We start from the raw sequence: 20,630 nt of genomic DNA on the forward strand, positions 1-20,630 counted from the left end.
AGCATACTCCATCAAACATGTCCTTGACTTCAGTCAGTGAAACTCCAAACTTTATTTCCTTATAGCTTTGATAACTACCATGCTCTGTTTATCTTCTATCTCACCCTGCTGGTTTAACCCCTATGTTTCTTTCAAATATCTTTGGATAATTTAAGTTGTTTGCATCATGGAGACTAATTGTCTTGACCTTTATGTATCTCATCAATTCCTGTCATACCAGCCCCTTACCATAGGGACAAGCTGACCTTTAAGAAACCTGTAATTTCTGACATATTTGAAAAATGTTGTCTAAATCTTTATTTGAACCCATGTCCATCTGCCATTAAATGAGAGCGTCCCAATTCTCCCCGGTGTCTCTTGTGTCACGTCGTCTCTTGAACGAGCGAGAGAGAACCGGTCATTTACCTTCCTTGCTGGAATTCACCTCACGTAAGTGCCAGCAGAGCACTAAACACTAGGGAGGTAGTGTGAACAAGACAGAGATGATCCCTGTCCTCAGAGAGGACATCCCATCCAGGAGAGAGGCAGTGCACATGAAGATAGGGAGCGCAGTGGCTGTGTGATGGCACATGTAGTTGAACACCTGTTACAATGCACAAGGCAGCAGGTTCAAGGCCCTGGCTGCCACCTAGTGAAGCTGTGCTGCAGGCGTCTCTTTCTCTCTCCCTATGTCCTCCTTCCCTCTTGAATTGTCTCTATCCAAAATTTCTCGCCTGCCAAAATAAAAACAGTAAATACAATACTACAAACAGGCAAGGCAGTTTTAGATCTGTTTATTGATTGTAAATGAATCAACCATAGCAAAGCAAATAGGGAAGAATGCTAAACAAATCAGGAAAGAAATAGCATCTCCACATGTGAACTTATTATTTTTCTTTTTCTTTTAACCAAAGATTTGCTCAGCTCCAGCTTATGGCAGTGCTAGGAATTAAACTTCGAGGCCTCAGACCTGAAAGTCTTGCATAATCAATATGCTATCTCCCTGGCCCATGTGAAATGTTCTTATAATTGGTTTCAAAGTCCTAAAACTCTTGGTATTGTGTTGGTATTTCTGAGATCTTAATGCTGTGGCCTCCCTACCACTTCTCTGATAATCTTACACCTGTCCAGCATGTTCACACAGCAATCAGTAAAGATACACGATTTGAATATACACGATTTATATGAATATACATGATTTGAATATAAATGACCTGAACTGACTGATGGATACTAACAACCAGTATCCAACACAATTTCTGAAGATAACTTTGCGAGTACACATGAAATATTAATACAATTCTAGATTACAAAAATCACACCATGTATTTTTTTTAAACATCTTTTTATCTTTATTGGATAGAGACAGCCAGAAATTGAGAAGGTAGAGAAGACAGACATCTGCAGCTCTGCTCCACCACGAAGATGTCCTCCTGCAGGTGGGGACCTGAGACTCAAACCCAGGTCCTTGCACATTGTGACATGTGAACTCAACCAGGTGTGCCATTTTTTTGGCCTCCAGGGGTATTGCTGGGGCTTAGCACCTGCATTACAAATCTATTGCTCCTGGAGGCCATTTTTCCCCATTTTGTTGCCTTTATTATTAATATTTTTTGTTATTGTTATTGCTGTTGTCATTGCCAGAAAGGACAGAGAGAAATCAAGAGAGGAGGGGAAGATGGGGGGGGGGGGGGAGGGAGAAAGACACCTGCAGACCTGCTTCACTGCTAGTGAAGCGATCGCCCTGAAAGTGGGGAGCCAGGGGCTTGAACTGGGATCCTTTTGCAGGTCCTTGCACTTCATGCCATGTGTGCTTAACCCATTGTGCTACCACCTGCCTCCCACCCCCCTTTTTTAACCATATAACAAGTCTCAGATCAGAAGTAAAATAATCAGAAAACTGAAATAACACAGAATGTTCTCTCACAGATTAACTACTAAGACCCTCTGTATGTGGAAATTAAAAGACATATTTAGAAGTAGCACAAGTTCAGGCCAGTGACATCTCACTTAATGCACTGCTTGGCGCTGTGTGCAACCCAGGTTTGAGTCAGGCCTCCACCACATGGAAGGAGGCTTTGGTGCTGTGGTTTCTTTTATTGTCTCTCAGGAAAAAATGAAACAGAGTCCCAAGCTCAAACTATAAATCCCAGCAAAGCCTGGAAATCAGCTATCTAAATGTTCACATTAAGCAATTATGAGCTGAGGCGGGGCTACAGAGTAGCAGCAGATGCATCTCTCTCCTCTCCTAGTCAACTAAAATAACAAAGAAGTTCACCTGAGAACACAAGACAAGACTCATAATACTTTGGGAACCCTCCAAGCCAGGGGTGAGTGCAAACATGTGTGGCTCATGGACAGAGAGGGGCCTACGGAGAGATTCCTGGGGCTAAAAGCCCCTATCTTCTTGTGAGTGACTGGTAACAGACCTGCAGTTTGCCAATGTAGGCACCACGTCTGGTCTGAGTTTTATCAACAAACACTGCGGATGAAAGGAGATTATCCTCTAAGGCTCATCAAATGTAACTGAATTTCCATTGCTATTGTTCCTGGAGGCTGGAGCAGCAGCGGGGAGGCCCTGTGCTGACATGGGGGGTGGGGGTGGGGGCACAGACCTGACGGAGCAACTCAGGAAGAGACTTACAGTCCCTGTGGTCTGGAAGAGGGGCTGTGTAGTGGCAGCCTTTCCACATTGTTCTTCTAAGGAATTTGGAGACACGTTGAATAATTGCCTCAGAACTCACAGAGTACAAACAGATTTGTTTAGAAACTCACAGGGCCAAGGACTGCTGGCCCTCTTGGGCTCTGAATGCTGTCAAGCTGAATTGGGCCTGGGACTTTGGACCCTTGAGGCATGGGAGTCTCTTCACATACCACTGTGCTATCTCTCCCCCACCCTGATTTGTCACTTGGGTAGTAGTGAGTAAGATAAAAGATCTGCTTATAGTTAAAAAGCCCACAGTCTCCCATAGCCTACAGAAAAGATAAAGAACAAAAGAGGCTTTAACAACCACTGTGCTTCACTTCACCTCAACGATTGAGACATTGAAACAACTGTTAACTTCTGTAACTGAACTCTTTAAGTACCTTACATAGACACAAGTCAATCCAGGCCAAGTGTGATTAGTGGATTGAATAGTACTGAGAGAGGGACCCCATTACAATGGTTAAACAAAGAAAAAACATTGGAGAGGGAGTCGGGTGGTAGTGCAGTGGGTTAAGCACATGTGGTGCAAAGTGCACAGACCTGCATAAGGATCCTGGTTCAAGCCCCCAGCTCCGCACCTGTGCACGGGGGGGGGGGGGGGGGGGGGGCTTCACAAGCAGTGAAGCAGGTCTGCAGGTATCTATCTTTCTCTCCCCGTCTTCCCTTCCTCTCTCTCTATTTCTCTCTGTCCTATCCAACAACATCAATAACAACAACAATGACTACAACAATAAAACAACAAAGGCAACAAAAGGGAAATGAAGAAAGAGAGAAAGAAAGAAAGAGAATTGAAGAAATGAACCAGGACAAAAGCCAAGATGACCCCTCCCCAAAGGTAGAAGTACATGAGAATGAGGACAAGATCCAAACACCAACTGAGGTATTAGTCATAGGAGAGAGGAAAGTCTGAAAGTAGTATCAGAAGTGGGGGAACAGCAAATGAGAATCCTAAAGAAAACACTATCTTGAAGTGATTAGAGAGCTGAAAGCTGAAATAGCTGAGCTAAGAGCACAACTACCCGAACAAGCTAATACAGTATTAGAACAGGGTAACAAAATAGCTAAGCTACAGAAAACAACAGAGGGGAGAGAGAATAGAATAAGTGAGGCAAGGGAGTGGGCGGTAGAGCAGTGGGTTAAGCTCACATGGCACAAAGTGCAAGGATCAGCATAAGAATCTTAGTTTGAGCCCCCGGCTCCCCACAGGTGGTGAAGCAGGTCTGCAGGGATCTATCCTTCTCTCCCCTCTCTGCATTTCTCTCTGTCCTATCTAACAATGACAACATCAATAACAACAATAATAACGACAACAACAATAAAAAATAAGGGCAGCAAAAGGGAAAGTAAATACATTTTAAAAAAGGAATAAGTGAGGCAGAAAACAGGATTAGCAAGATTGAGGATGAATTAGAGAAAACTAATAAAGAAGCAAGAGATCTCAAAAAGAAATTAAGATAAGGAAAACAAAAACAGAGACATATGGGATGACTTCAAAAGAAGTAATATATAAAGGTTCAAGAAGCTCAGAGGCTCCCAAACAGAATTAACCCAGACCTAAAGACACCAAACATACCCTATTTAGAATGAAAGGAAACAAGGATAGGGAAAGGATCTTGAACACTGCAAGAGAAAAGCAGAGGAAAACTCGTAAGATTAGCAGCAGATTTCTCCATACAGACACTAAAGGCCAGAAAAGAATGACAAGGTTATCTATCAATATCAATGAGAAAGGTTTTCAACCAAGACTACTGTATCCTGCTAGACTGTCATTCAAACTAGTTGGAGGCATAAAAACCTTCTCAGACAAGCAACAGTTGATGGAATTAACTATCACCGTGCCTGCCCTGAAAGAAGTTCTGAATGGTCTCTGATAAACAGAGGTCTCTATTGCAACATCATAAACATGCCATATATCAGAACACTCTAAAAATCTACAATAATGGCATTAATGTATCTTCATTCTATTTTGTCAATAAATGTCAATGGCCTGAATTCACCTATTATAAGGCACAGAGTAGGAAGACAGATCAGAAAACATAACCCAACCATATGTAGCCTGCAGGAACCCCACCTAACTCAACAAGACAAACACAGACTCAAAGTGAAAGAATGGAACACTACAATACAAGCCAATGGAATACAAAAAGGGCAGGAACAGCTATGCTCATATCTGACATGACAGACCTTAAAATAAATAAAATTAAAAAGATAGTGATGACATGACTTAGGACTAAGAGGATCTGTCAGTCAAGAGGACTTAATGATTATCAACATCTATGCACCCAAGGAAAGACCATCTAAATACATAAACATCTACTGAAACAGCTACAGCAATATATTAACAGCAATACAACAACACCAGGGGATTTTAACACCCCTTGGATGTCAGACCAGAAACCAACAAATAGTTAGAGGAAAATATTGGCAGAAGTCTTTCCATCTAAATTTTAAAGGCATCTTCAATAAAGTGAATCCAATTACAAAAAAAAAAAAAATTGAACAATAAACACAAAGCAGAACTTGGACTGGGTCTGGTGTATTGCACCAAAGTAAAGGACTCAGGGGTGGGAGGGAAGGGTTCAGGTCCTGGAACATGATGGCAGAGGAGGACCTAGAGGGGAGTTGAATTGTTATGTGCAAAGCTGAGATATATGAACAGGACTAGATGGCATAAAGGTTATATAAAGAGACTCTTATTCCTGAGGCTCCAGAGTCTCAGGTTCATGGGGAATTCACCCTCTTCATCTTGGATGGAGCTTGAAGAAATCACGTTGAGTGAGATAAGATCAACAGAAGGATGAATATGGGATGATCTCACTCATAGACAGAAGTTTAAAAAGATCAGTAGGGAAAACTCTAAGCAGAACTTGGACTGGAGCTGGTGTATTGCATCAGAGTAAAAGACTCTGGGGTGGGGGGTAGGGTTCGGGTCCTGAAACATGATGGCAGAGGAGGACCTAGTGGGGGATATATTGTTATGTGGAAATGTTATGCATGTACAAACTATTGGATTTTACTGTCAACTGTAAACCATTAATCCCCCAATGAAGAGATTTTTTAAAAAAGAAGAAATTACGAAAAATGGGGCCAGGGAGTGACGCACTTGGTTGAGCACATGCTACCATGTACAAGGTTTTGGGCTTCAAGGCCCCAATACTCACCTCCAGGGGGAAATTTTTATAAGCAGTGAAGCTGTGCTGTGTTTAAATAAAGATAATAAATTATTAAACATTTTATATCAAATGTACCAGAGGAAGACAGTTGTCCTTACCTTTAAGTAAGCCTTGCTGGGTATGTAGAGGATGCTACTACACGTGTACTTATATATTATTTTTACTTTTTTTATGCCAGAGCCTGCTCAGCTATCTTCTGGTACAAAGGACTGAATCTGGGACTGTGCAGCCTCAGGCTTGAGTCTTTTTGCGTAACCATTATGCTATCTCCCCCAACCATATTATTTATTTTTAAAAACACAGAAGCCAGGAGTTGGGCGGTAACACAGCAGGTTAAGCACAGGTGGTACAAAGCACAAGGAACGGCCTAAGGATCCCAGTTCAAGCCCTTGGCTCCTCACCTGCAGGGGAGTCGCTTCACAGGTGGTGAAGGTCTACAGGTGTCTGTCTTTCTCTCCTCCTGTCTTCCCTCCTCTCTCCATTTCTCTCTGTCCTATCCAACAATGACAACATCATCAGCATCAGCAACAATAACTACAACAATAAAAAAAGGCAATGAAAGGGAATAAATAACAAAACAAACAAAAACACAAGAGGCCGAGAAACGGAGACACTTGTAGCCCTGCTTCAACACTGGCAAAGCTTCCTCCCTGTAGGTGCAGACTTGGGGGCTTGAACTTAGGTCTTTGTGCTCTATTGGGTACACCACTACCTGGCCTGGCCTTACCTCTTTACCTCAATAATCTTCACGTTTATTTATTTTATAACAGAAGCTGAGGGAAGGGGAGATAAGAGACAGAGACAACTGCAGCCCTGCTTTACTCCTGATAAAGCTTCAACTCTTGCAGGTGGGGCCCTGGGGCTTGGTAACACATTCTCTACCAGTTGTACCACCACCTGGCCATGGCCACCCCTGAACATTTATTTTTCCCTCACCGCACCCCCATGGGATGTGTGGGCAAAAGGAATAATGCAAACATGCTGAGGATAGTGCTGCTTGCTGTGCCAGGAGTTAACAAGATGCTTCACTTCTGGTGAATGTGCCTTCTGCTAGCATCCATGAAAACACAACAGACTAACTTCTTGGGTTCTAAATTTAATCACATTCCAGACCTGACTAATGGATAGGTGGGGTTTTTTAGTGACCTCAAATTCTTTCTCTTCCAAATATAAACTGGGTGAAATTGTCAAACACAGTCATTTGAGGGCTCTGGGAATTGATCAAAGGCAAAAAACAAATTGAGAGCCCTTAAAAAAAAAAGAAAAAGAAAAAAACTGATGAATTTTGTTTCATGGGAGTCTGTGGTTTTGTCAGAATCTGCTTCTTTGAAACCCCATCAAACCCCCAACTTGGTTGGAACAATAGCACTACCAGGGCAATGCTGAAAATGAGAACCTAGGAATCCCACCCACCGCAGGAAGGACCTAACTTGAAGTGGAAGGCAAAAAAATCCACTGGTAGTGCCTTGCTTGGGACCCAGGTTTGAGTCCAGCCACCACTTAAGTAGAGAAAGCTTTGGTGCTGTGTCTGTCTCTCTCAAAAAGGAAAATCAGTAGAGTCATAATGTAAGGGCTTGACCTGAGGAGCACCATCTTGGTCCCCCAGTGACCCTGCCAGTGTCAGTTAGTTCTAGGAAAGCTCACGCCCCACTAGTGTTCCAGTATACTTAAGAAAGAGGAAGTAGAGAGTCAGGTGGTAGCGCAGCGGGTTAAGCGCAGGTGGCGCAAAGCTCAAGGACCAGCGTAAGGATCCCGGTTCGAGCCCCCGGCTCCCCACCTGCAAGGGAGTCGCTTCACAGGCGGTGAAGCAGGTCTGCAGGTGTCTGTCTTTCTCTCCCCCTCTCTGTCTTCCCGTCCTCTTTCCATTTCTCCCTGTCCTATCCAACAACAACAGCAATGACAACAATAAAAAAAAAGGGCAACAAAAGGGAATATGAAAAAAATTTTAAAAAAAAGAAAGAGGAAGTAGTGGGTGAGGATTTCTCTGTTAAGAAGGTATGGAGGGTCAAAAGAAGAAAAGTTCGAAATTAATTAGGGTGCTAAAATTAACTGCATATATGAGCTTCTGTACCCTGCTTACTTGCAATAGTTGTGGTTTTTGCCTTTATAACCAGCTGTGTAACAAGGGTTGGGGCCGCTCTCAACAGCTCCATTGCTGTGAGACAGCCCCTGGCCGGGAAATGAACTCCATAATTAGACCTTGGTCTCTAGTTGTCTTCCTTGCTTGGACCCCACAACAGTAAAGCCCTAGTGATGACAGAAAGAAAAGTTGAGAAAGAAGATTGTTCATAGATTATGAACAATGCTATTAAGATTCTAATATCTTATGTTACTGTAATTTAGTGTGCCAATTTTCAAGCTGTATATTAATGAAGAATTGCCTTACTAACCAAATGCCAAAAAGCTTTAGTAAAAAGACAAAATATAACTGCTGTAGAAGCCAGTACATGAAAAAGGTTGAAAAGCTCTGAAACATAAGCATTTAAATAGGTGATTATGAAAAATGAACAGAAAATTGGTATGTCAAATCAACAGAGAAAGACATTTTCAGTTAATACAAAATAACCTGGTTAGGTGGGGGTGGGGGTGGAGAAAGCAAAATAGGCATAATGGTTATACAGATTCTCATGCTTCAGGCTCCTAGGTCCCAGGTTCAATTCTCCATGCCCCCATAGGCCAGAGCTAAGCAGTGATAAAAAAAAAATTAAAAAAATATTAAAAAAACAGGGAAGAGAGAGAATACAAAAGAACCTGGTTAATTAAGTATCTTGTCATAAACAAAACACAATTCAAGTGGAGGACGGAATTATATGCATTCTAGAACAATGTACAGGTAAAGACAATCCTAAATTTAGGATGGAGAATAATTTTAAAATTTTTTATATGTATTTATTTTCCCTTTTGTTGCCCTTGTTGTTTTTATTGTTGCGGTTGTTACTGTTGTCATTGTTGGATAGGACAGAGAGAAATGGAGAGAGGAAGGGAAGACAGAGAAGGGGAGAGAAACACAGACACCTGCAGATCTGCTTCACCACCTGCGAAGCAACGTCACTGCAGGTGGGGAGCTGGGGGCTCGAACTGGGATCCTTACACTGGTCCTTGTGCTTTGCACTATGTGTGCTTAACCCACTGTGCTACTGCCCGACTCCTGGAGAATAATCTCTTAAACCAGACATAAAAATGTCATGAAACAGGAAAAGACTGCTAACATTTTATTAGGAATAAAATGATAAGAAGCAAACTGTGAGAAGACAGTTGAAATAGTGATAACAAAAGGATTATTGTCCTGAATAAAGGGATCCTGCCAATCAAAAAGGATGGAAACCCAACAAACAAAAGGGCAAATGACTTGAATAAAGAATTTATTCCCCTCCTCTCTCAATTTCTCTGTCCTGTCGAGCAACAACAACAATAGCAATAACAGTCACAACAAGGGCAACAAAATAGGAAAAATGGCCTCTAGGAGCAGTGGATTCGTAGTGCAGGCACCGAGCCCCAGCAATAACCCTGGAGGCAAAAAATAAATGAAATAAAATAAAAAGATTTAAAATATAAAATTTAAAAGATAAAAATATAAACTTATTACTTATATTACTTTTATATAAGTACTGATCATAGTGGTGGGTGAACACCTCATTACAGATAGTAGACGAAGAAACTAAACTATACAGTTAAAATCACTTGTGAAAGGTCATATGATCATGACTGGCACTTGACTCTGACTCTGAAGCTATACTATAGCATTGAATTGCGATCTCAACTATACTGAAATCAGGATAGCTCAGCCTTCGGAAATCGATCCTTACTTATCTGTAAGGCAATACTGTATAGCTGTTGAGAAACACTCTGGAGTCAGTCTGCCATGGTTCATATTCAGACTCTTCTAGTTCCTGTGACATGGACAAGTCTCTGAGCGTTTTTATACCTCCATTTCCTCACCTGTAAAACTGAATTATCACGAATTCACACTGCAAAGAGGAGATCTACTGATAGAAGCAAAGCTTTAATACAGCATCTGGCATAGCATAAATGCTAACTTTTGTGTTATTTTCTTGCCACTTTTGTAGAACTGTACCTAGGAACCAGAATATACCCTGTAATTGTATTATAAAAGGGGGGGGGGGTGTGGTAAAAAAAAAAAAAAGAAAAACTGAGGTGACTTAGTATTATACAGCCTAAGGCAAATTCACATAAAAAAGAGACTTCTTAAGGATAGCTAAACTGACTTTTATAAAGAAATGCAAAATGAATAAAAATGAGGAGACTTAAAAGTGGTCCTTTAAAAAAATATATCTCTTTTAATGTGGTGGGGGGCGGGGAGAAAGAGATACTGGAGCACTGCTTTGCTCTGACTTATAGTGGGGCTGGGGAGTGAACCTGGGTTCTTAAGCCATGGGCATGAAAGTCTTTTTGCATAACCATTATGCTTTATCTCCAGCCTGGTACTTCTCTTCTTTAACCGTCTTTCTTATCCAGTTTTTATTTCAACAAAATACCAAAGACAAACACAAAACAAAAATTGTCTTGCTAAGAAACTGTAATCCAAGCTACACGTTTATAAGAAACTTTAGAAGGCATAAATACTGATAGAAACAAGTCAGGGTTTGTTGAAAGATCTTTTTATTCTACAAGAATTGATTAGTGCAATCTTGCAGAACAAACGTGTTTAGAGAAACTTCTTTTTCTCTTCAAAATAAATAAACGCCCATTTGAATTATTTATATATTAGTTTAATTTCTGGGAACCACAGTCACAGAATCTTCTGTGTCCTGATTAACTATAAGCGATATACATTTATGAACTAAGCAAAAATGTAAAGTACAGATTTAAATTAAATCTTTCAAAGAATAAAACTGATTTTTATTCCATCATTCAGTTGGTTATCATTAAGCCAAAATGAAATTTTGAACCACAAACCAATTGTTTAATAGAAAAAAGAATGTTTAGCTCATTAGCAAAGTATTAACTAAAATATATTATCACACAGTTGAGATTTTAGTATAAACTTTGTATCAAGCCCCTTTCCACTGATCTACTTAAGAAATATATACAGTGAATGGTGTGTAAGTATGTATTCTGCATTACATGTTCAAACAAATATCTGGGCAACAACGCAAACTGATGCAACAAGTTATGAAAAGATTGACAAACTGACCTACTAATTATAGAATGGGAGGAAGAAAAAATAATGTCCTGACATCACATTTATGTCTGGCTAGATATGTATAGTCTAATTTATATATACACAGCCACTTATGTTCATCAAACACCAACCAGTTTCATGCCGACCAGACTAAGCCCATACTATTTTCTCTAACAGGTAACAGTGGCAACTTCAAAATTTTTAATATATATCTATGTCTCATCAAAATTCAGTTGTAGAAGTAATCTACTTGGAAAGTTTTGAAGGGCAGAGCTCATATAAGTACATTACTTAGGCCGAACCTGGCACACTGCTGACACCTGGCTGCTTAATTATGGTCTAAGAAACTGAACAAAGCAGCGGGTAGACAATCAGAAAAGAACATTTTACATATGCCCATGCTTACCAGAATGTCAATATTAGTGTTTAAAATTTTCAGATCTAACTATGGAGGGAGGGATACTTGCAAAGCTGTAGAACAATTCCAATACAAGAACACTGATTTGCAAAAACCTTAAACTTTAGTACTTAATTCACTGACAATGGGTTGCTATTTGGTCTTCACAATTTTTTTTGAGTTAAAGGACTGAAAACACTTCCACTGGTTGCTACAATGCAGCATTTAAAATGAGCAAGTATGATGATTTGAATTCATTTTTGCTTTTGCATGCAGACGTGTACATATGCCTTCTAACACAGCTCAGAATTAAGAGTTAACTTCTAGTCACAGTGGTAAGTGATTAGAACTGCTATCCAAACAGTAATTTCTGGTACCACGTATTGAAGTCTCTACAACATGGCTGCCTTGTTCACTATTGTCACTTCTGAGGGGTGCAGCGAGGCATGGTCAAAAGCAGCTGCAATAACTGTTTTGTTAACAGCAGGAAAGCTTTAAATACACCTATACAATTTTTCATTATCTTGCATTTTACTTAGAATACTTTGGACAAAAATCTCATTTCAGTCAACTCAATCTATACAAATTACAAAATACATATTCTAAACCCTATAGTGTACAGAATAAGCACTATTTAATACTCATTAAATGCAGTACAATCCATGAAGATGATCAAATAAGAAATGTAGCAGTCTACATGTAGAAATTACGTTAGGGCTGATAACAAAAGTGTACAAATGACAGAAAAAAAAAAATCAAAAGCCAAAAAAGAGTATCTTCTTTGAGCTTCACAGAGATTATAACAAAATGTATGGCACTCTCATGACACTTAAATTACAAACATTGATATAAGCTGGGAATGAATCGGACATTTAAGCCAAAATTAGTCAATTAAAATGCTAACTTCCAACAGACTACTTTTCTTTGTAAAAGTGCTGAAGAGGTCATGTGTACAAATAGTTTCTCATTTTATCTGCTCCTAGTTGTAGTGCCTTCAATTACTCTACTTGTTATAACAGTCTGATTTTTAAGGCCTATATAAATTCTATGATGTTACTGAAATATACTATTTTTCTGTGTAGTAAGAATGTCTTTATGAAAAAAACCTATATGATTATAAATTATAAAATGAAACTAAAAACCAAAACCGTACATTTCCCCAAGCTAGTGAGAAATAAATTATACCAGGCTATATCAATTTAAAATTAGACCAATGTGTAACTAACATCTCTATAGTAGATGATTCCAACCCTTTCCCCCCATAAAACAAAACTCTGCAGAACAGGGCTTGGGTTATAACTTAATCACATTTGATTTTCTTAAAAACAAAGCTTTATTTACTATAAACAATTAAAAGACAATTTCTTCCTCCACAACACATGTAGACATTAAATCAAGGGTCTTAAAAATATCCACTACCTATAAGAAAAGTACTTTGCAATGACTAAAAGGAATCAAAATACCAAAGTTTAGTGTGTGAAGAATACATATAAACAACCAAGAAAAGGGATCACTGGTGCTGAGTATTTAACATGAATAACCCAAAATAAGTTCCAAAGTTTTTTCTACTTTTCCAAATAAAAAAAGGTGTCCTTTCCAGAGCTTGGGGATATGCACTGTTTATCTCCCCCAAGTGTGATTAAGATTTTAAAAATATGTTGCCAATATTGAGTTCTTCTGTACCTAAAATGAATCACAGGACAGCAATATTATAGTGGCAATGGTGCATCAATTTCTCAAAACGTAGTTATGATCCAACACGGGTTGTGGTGGTTCTTTTATCTGAGAAAAAGCTTTTGAGAAGGAATACCTGCCCTATGCTAACCACCAGCAGAATGAGGGCTTCTCCTACTGACCAGTAGGCCACTCTGGTATTTAGATCCTCTGCTCGGCTCCGGCCTTGGGCTTCTCTCAAACGGAAGTGAGTCTGATAGTCGATGACAGACTTCAGAGCTTCATGAATTGACACACAGGCAGATTCCATCTAACGAGAAACATTTTCAGTTGTTAGCATGTTAGGAGTACCTCTACGATCCACACAACAGAGTTATCTAAATTTCAATTTGATCGCAATTCCTCCTTTAATGGGCAATTCACCAGTTCACTAATTTCTGACAGAAAGTGCAGTCCTCTGTTCATGTCCACAATGACAACTGGTTAGGACTAGTGTTGCCATGAGGCGCTGGCTTTCCCCAAACAGAATGCCACAGCTGCGGCGTTTGTATGATGGAATCGGGAGCACTAACTGCAGCAGCAACACTTAGGAGTCAAGGCTGTTGGCTATCAAGTTCCAAGTCCCAAGTCTCTTAAAGAGAAAGAACGAACTTAGGAGGAGAGAAAGGCAGGTTAGTGAGTTTGGATAAATCCAAATCCAAATCTAGAACCAAGCAAATATGGGGTAAAAGTTGACTGAGTCAATTAAAAGTTATTTTAACGTTAAAAACGTTGGGAGCTTAAAATGGTGCAAAATCTCACTGTTTTTGAATCCATGTTTTTTTGTTTTTGTTTTTAATTCTTCCCCCACCCTCCAACCCCCACAGAGAAAGAGCAAGGGAGAGAGACCATAGCACCATTTTACCATTTGTGGTACCACGGTGGCCCCGTGGGTAGCTGGGGAGAGCAAAACCTGGCCTTGTGCGTGGCATATTCTACTGGGTGAGAGAAAGCCCAGCCTAACCTTTACTATTTTAAAAAATGTATTTACTTATTTATATGAAAAAGAGAAAGGGGTGGGGAGAGAGAGAACCAGGAGAACCAGAACACCACTCTGGCACAGGGGCCGAACTCAGGACCTCGAGCTTTAGAGTCCGACACCACAGAGTCACTGTGCTGCCTCCCAGAATGCACCCAGCCCCATTGGATCAGGACTATCAAAATTTTTTGGATATTTGTTAACTTTTGAATCTCAAAGTGACAGGTGAGAGCAGAACTGTTCTTCTGTGACTGTCTCCTAACCCAGCAGGTACTGGGTTCACAACAGGCTTTACGTTTTCATTTACTGTGTAACCAAATTGCTACTCCTCATCTAACGACACCTTACATTTTACACATTAGTAACAGCGTCTGCTTTGAGAGGACTAAGTTTTGTTCTGGTTTGAATCAAGTTAAGTATTTTTATGCTGCTAAAAAATTAATCCTGGTGATGGAGTGCATGCGTAACTATTAAACTGCACTGATTTTTATATTGCAAGCCAAGTATTAAGAACTTTTAACGCTGGGGAGATAACACAACCTATCATGCCGCAGGACATGCACTCTTGAGGCTCTGGAGGCAATCTCTGGATTCTCTCGTCATTTTAATAACAAACAGATAAATTAATCTTTAAAAAAAAAAAAACGGAAAAGCCTGAGATTGTGTTAATTTAATTTTTTTTTATTTGACAGGACAGACAGAAATTGGAGAGTAGAGACAGAGGAAAAGAGGAAAGACACCTGTAGTACCACTTCACTGTTTGTGGGGACTGGGGACATGAACCTGGGTCCTTCTGTTTGGCTACGCATGTGCTCAAGCAGATGCACCACCACCTGGCCCCAAGTTGTGTTAACTTTAACTGAGGCAGACATTAAAAATAAAGTAGGCTGGGGAGATAGCACAATGCGAAAGACTTTCATGCCTGAGGCTGTGAAGTCCTAGACTCAATCCAGCACCACCATAAATCACCATTAATAGAAAAGAAAGAATGCCAACATTTAATAAAGGTCTATCAAAATAAGCATGAAAGTAATTTGAAAGCTATTCCATTAAAGGGAAATAGCAGCTATACATCAAGTTCAAACCTCTCTTTCACTTACTGATTCAAAATAAAACTCTGAACTGTTAAGGACTCACCATTACTTTTTAATATTTTACCTTAAGTGACACAAAATATACTGTAACAGCAACTTGAGCAACACTAAGAAATAGAATAAAATGGGAGTCAGGCGGTAGCGCAGCGGGTTAAGTGCAGGTGGCACAAAGCTCAAGGACCAGCATAAGGATCCAGGTTCGAGCCCCTGGCTCCCCACCTGCAGGGAAGTCACTTCAAAGGCGGTGAAGCCGGTCTGTGGGTGTCTCTCTTTCTCTCCCCCCGTCTTCCCCTCCTCTCTCTATTTCTCTCTGTACTATCCAATAACGACGACATCAATAACAACAACAATAATAACTACAACAATAAAACAACAAGGGCAACAAAATGGAATAAATAAATATTAAAAAAGAAATAAAGAAGTAGACTAAAACTACCTTGTAGACTATCTAAATATCAGTTAAAATTTTGCTGCCATTTCTATCAACATGCTATGGTATGGCAATAACATTCCTCTATGAATAGCAGGAAATGCCTTGGCATGCAGAAGCGCTATTTAGTTTCCCTAATAATGTTACTAACTAAGCGACCGTCCTATCTTAGTGCTTACTTACTTAATTTATTTATTATTAGATAGAGACAAGAGAAATTGAGAGGGAAGTGGGAGGTAAGAGACAGAGACAGATCTGCAGCTCTGCTGCACCACTCGTGAAGCTTTCCCCCTGCAGGTGGGGGCCAGGGGCTTGAACCCAGGTCCTTGCTCATTGTAATGTGTGTGCTTAATCAGGTGTGCCATCGCCTGGCCCCTTAATGCTTATTTTCTTTACATTTGAAAGCCCATAAAGAGCTTCTGACAAGTCTTCAGAAAAAGAAGTCGAAAAGTTTTCTGTGAGCTGCTTAACGTACTGGGAACAATTAAGGTAAGTTCTATAGTATTTTTTATTTTGTAGACAGAAGAAGAGAGAGTGAAGGAGACCACAGCACTGAAGCTTGCTCCAATGCAGTGCGGGCAGAACTCAAACCTGGGCAGAGCACACAACAAAGCAGCGCACTAACTCAGCGAGCTATCGTGATGGGCCATTAAGGTAAAGGTTTTTTTGAAAGACTGTTCCTGTCAAAATTTTATCAGTGGGTTCCAGTAGGTATTAAATTATGCCTTCATGCCCTAACGGCCTACCAACATTCCAGTGTTAACTTTTCATTTACCTGGGTAAGTGCACTGACACGATTCTCACTAGGGAACAAAGGTGGGTCTTCTCCAACTTGGAAATCGAAGTACACGGTTTTGTGCGTGAAAGTAGAAAATTCATTGCTGAAGCAAAACTTGTATGTCCCATTTTTGGAGGCTGTGAACGTGAAACTATCATACTGCTTCTTCATCTCTTTGTATAACACGTTGCCGTCGGGATCTTCTAGCCGACAGTCTACATCATAGTGACCGCCAGTGATCACCTATAAAGGAAAAGAAAAAAGACCACTGCAACTAACAAGTTTGAGAAGTTAATCAGGTTTCCTGTTAAAATGGCCATATAGAGGACTTTTTTTTTTTTTTACTATCAGAAGTAATTTCATGTTTTAAATTTCCACCAGTGACCAGAACATGAGAGACGGACTTTAGTTCAATTAAAAGTCAAGTAGGAGGGGTCAGGCGATAGCGCAGCAGGTTAAGCGCACGTGGCTCAAAGCGCAAGGTCCAGGTTTGAGCCCTTGGCTCCCTACCTGCAGGGGAGTCGCTTCACAGGCAGTGAAGCAGGTCTGTAGGTGTCTGTGTTTCTCTCCCCTCTCTGTTTTCCCCTCCTCTCTCCATTTCTCTCTGTCCTATCCAGCAATGATGACATCAACAACACTCATAACTACAACAATAAACAAGGGCAACAAAAATAAATAAATAAATAAAGTCAACTAGGGGTCCTAGCTGAGTGCACAATATGCGAGTACCTACGTTCAAGCCCTTGGCCCCTAACTGCAGGGGGAAAGTGCCACAATTGATGAAGCAGGGCTGTCTCTATTCCTCTCTATCTCCCCCTTTCCTTTTGATATTTGGCTCTCTCTCTCACATAAAAAGACAAAAAAGTTGAGTAGACGAAATAAGCTTCCTCACAACAGATGATAGTCAGACAACTAAAGTAGTCGAGGGAGGTGTCCTGTCTCACTTTGTTCTCCCAAAAACAACTGTATGGGAGGTATTTATCTTTTCACTTGCAAAACTGAATTAGGGGGCCAGGTGGTGGCACATGTTAGCATAAGCAAGGACCTGGGTTCAAGCTCCTGCTTCCCACCTGCAAGAGGAGCAGGATGCTTCTATCTTTCTCCTTCTATACCTCCCCTTTCTCCTCTCAATTTCTCTGTCCTGTCTAATAAAAAAAAGGGGGGGGGAGGGGACAACCACTGGGAGCAGTGGACTTATATAGCGGCAGCACTAAGCCCCAGTGATAACCCCGGTGGCAAGAATGAAAAAAAGAAAAAACTGAACTAGAAACACACAACCATACTTGTCTGGTGACAGCATAGGCAGAACCTGAACACAAGGGTCACACTCCTGACTCCTAAGCTTTCTGCTGCCAAGTCATCTCCTTCCCTTGATTTCCTCATCTGGTTTGCTACCAGCATCTTGCAAGTGTTCGTGTGCATGGCACCGTGAGACAGGGAAGAGGTAGGGTCTCAGCGTGACCCCTCATGTGTACGTCACAGAACTTAATTTACTTTACTGTGAAATTACAAATAGGCTGACTTTCGTAAGTCCTCCTACAAGTCAGTTATATGAAATCTGACAAACTAGTATTCTCTGAACGACACAATAAATCCAACAGACTTGTGGTCCAAGAGTCTATCAACTCCTTAGAAACTTGCCTCCGGAGAGATATGAACTAGCAAACTATATTGTTTAAACACTTGTGACTAAAGGACAGCAGAATAACGTAAAAATAAACAAGTATTCTGTCTATCTGGAAAGCTTCATGAAAGAGTAAAGTTACTGAAATGCAAGTCAGGGGATTGGAACAAAAATGTGCTTCTGAAGATTTGGTGTTATTTTCAAGGGTTTACGCTTACCCAGTGACTGTCTGGGCCATCTGGGCGATGCAAATGGAGAGAGGGAGAGATTTTTCCTGAGGTAACCGGGTAAGCACAATTAGAGCGGAAAAGGCAAAAGGATTAAAGAGGAGAAAGGGCAGGGCAGGGCAGGGGAGGATGCCTGGGCTGACTGGAGGAGGCGGCGGCGGCGGTGGGGGGGGGCGCTCCTGCGCTTGGTGTGTGAAGCCTCTTGGTTAGGAGGCTAACACAGCCGCTCCAGAGATCAAACTTTGGACTTCCAAGAAGGATCGATTACTACTACTACTGTGACCTTTTCTCACCTAAGAGATCTGCTGAGTAACTCAGCTGTACGACAAGGTCATTTAAATAACTTAATGAAATACAGGTAAGTGCTTAGCTAGACAAATAAGTGAGTACTCAGGTATGAGGCACCGCGTTACAAAGTGCATTATTAAGTGGGAATTTACCCACCCTCAAGGCGATCTTTTTTTTTTTTTTTTTTTTTTTTGCCAGATCAAAGAAATGACTTCATTTTCTTGTGCCTGACCACTGCACTTCGACCAATCAAACACAGAGACTGAGTAGGAACAGAACTCATCACCCCGGCCACTTTTCCCACAGCAAACACTAAAACAAGGAATTTTAATTTCAGATAGAAGCACTCCCATCTCAACCTGCCTGGTCACATAAAACAGACGAGGGGCCGTCCCATGGGGAGTATCCCTATCTGTCCAGCAGAGCGCCCACATCTCATCTTGACTGCCTGCTCTCAGGTCATCCTTTCTCTCCCAGTCCTAATCCGCAGTCCAGAGAGGATTATTACTAACTTCTCTCCTCCCTCGGACCCAGGGTTCCTCCACCTCGATGGAGATACACCGGGGCTGGACAATTCTTTGCTGCAGGAAGGCTGAGCGTGGTTAGCAGTCTCTCTGGTGTCTAGATTCCTGTGGCACCTGTAGCCTCATACGGCACCTGGGCAGGCAGCTTGCCAACCCTTCCCCGACGCCTATGGAACATTTGTTTAAACCTTCGGAGGGAGGTGGGAGATAGCTCACCCAGTAGAGCGCACGCTTTAGCGGCCGTAAGGACCTGCCAACGCATGCAGCACCTGCATGGGGGAAGCTGCACGAGCAGCAGAGCAGTGGTGTGGCCTCTTAAAAAAAAAAAGTGGTGGAATCTGTGTCGGCGGGGGAGCCCCAGCGCCAAGTCTGGTGGCCAGAAAGCAATGAAAGAACCCCTTTCTGCTAATTCCCGTGAACCACACAAGAGCCCCAGCAACAGCCCACACCGCTGCCCACCTCTCCCCCAATAGCCGAAGCACCTTTTCTTCATGCCTGTCCTTCTTCTGTGTTCCAGAAAGACCAGACAACAAGTTCTCTGCACAAAGTTTGGCTACCGGCTGCACTAGCAGTGGCAAAACCCAGTGGCTTGGCAGCGGTCAGGCCTGGCCACACAGATGATCTCTCCCTGATCCAGATCCAGATGCGGAGCCATCCAAAAACAGCAAGAACACCGCAAAACCAGGAAATCCAGATCCCACCAGCTTGGCAGGGTTTAACCTGCTATTTGTGTTGGTGGAATCTCCCACTCTTGATGCCATTTACCCATGGGGGTGGGGTGGGGTTAGGGTGTCCTCAGCCCAGGTACGAGTCATCAAAGGCTCTGCAACCAGAAAGCAGTGCTGACAGACAGACAGCCTGCGGGACATACTGACCCTAAAGCCCCCAGTTACACACCCGCGCCTTCACAACAGTCCCGGAGTGTGTCTGAGGGTGGGCACCTCAAGCTCGTTCCGACGTGCTATGACTACATCTCACGGGGCATCTCCAGCCAGCCGACCCCTGCCCCCACTATCCCGGGAGCCTTCCAACTCCCACCTGTCCTTTCACACTCGGCACAAACACGCCCTGGGTCATGGTCTATTTCCCTGCCCACTCTGCCTTGGCCGTGGCCTGTGTGCACCTATGCTACAGTCCGTCACGTTCAGATCTACCAGATGTCAGGCTTGCCTATCTGTGGGAGATCCTGCAAGGGGCACTTACGCCTGTCACTGGGCACTGGGCACTGCATCAGTGCCACTGGCTACACTTGAAGGCCCTGAGTCTTGACCTACCTAAGCCTCCGTTTGTTTCTACAGCAGTGGAAAAGGAAGAACTGGGAAGTGCTCTACTGATTTTCGGTCTAGCTGTCCTGAAAATGAATACACCTGAAATTCCTGGCACGTCTACTACATAAAAGACGGTAACATCCTACCCCACGTTGACCAGAGTGCCGATATTCTCAGCACCAAGGACAGAATCTGCACGGATGAAAACTCAAGGAACATTTGCTAAACATTCAAGTAAAATATTGCTTGACACTTGATAATTCCCGCTGCAATCGCTTCTAGTCCTAATCCATTAAGATAAAAAGC

At 41.8% G+C, this 20,630-nt stretch overlaps 1 protein-coding gene across 1 annotated transcript in view; it reads right to left on the reverse strand.

Annotated features, from left to right (window-relative positions):
- LOC103112541 (uncharacterized) overlaps positions 1-20,630 on the reverse strand; it is a 48,059-nt gene that overhangs the window by 21,164 nt on the left and 6,265 nt on the right. The window contains exons 2-3 of the mRNA XM_060171280.1: positions 16,391-16,636; positions 13,161-13,383 (exon numbers count right to left, since the gene is read on the reverse strand). Coding sequence (XP_060027263.1) covers positions 13,161-13,383; positions 16,391-16,636 — 469 coding nt within the window. The remainder of the gene's footprint in view (positions 1-13,160; positions 13,384-16,390; positions 16,637-20,630) is intronic.

This window comes from Erinaceus europaeus, chromosome 2, assembly GCF_950295315.1.
Source record: "Erinaceus europaeus chromosome 2, mEriEur2.1, whole genome shotgun sequence".
Classification (NCBI taxonomy): Eukaryota; Metazoa; Chordata; class Mammalia; order Eulipotyphla; family Erinaceidae; genus Erinaceus; species Erinaceus europaeus.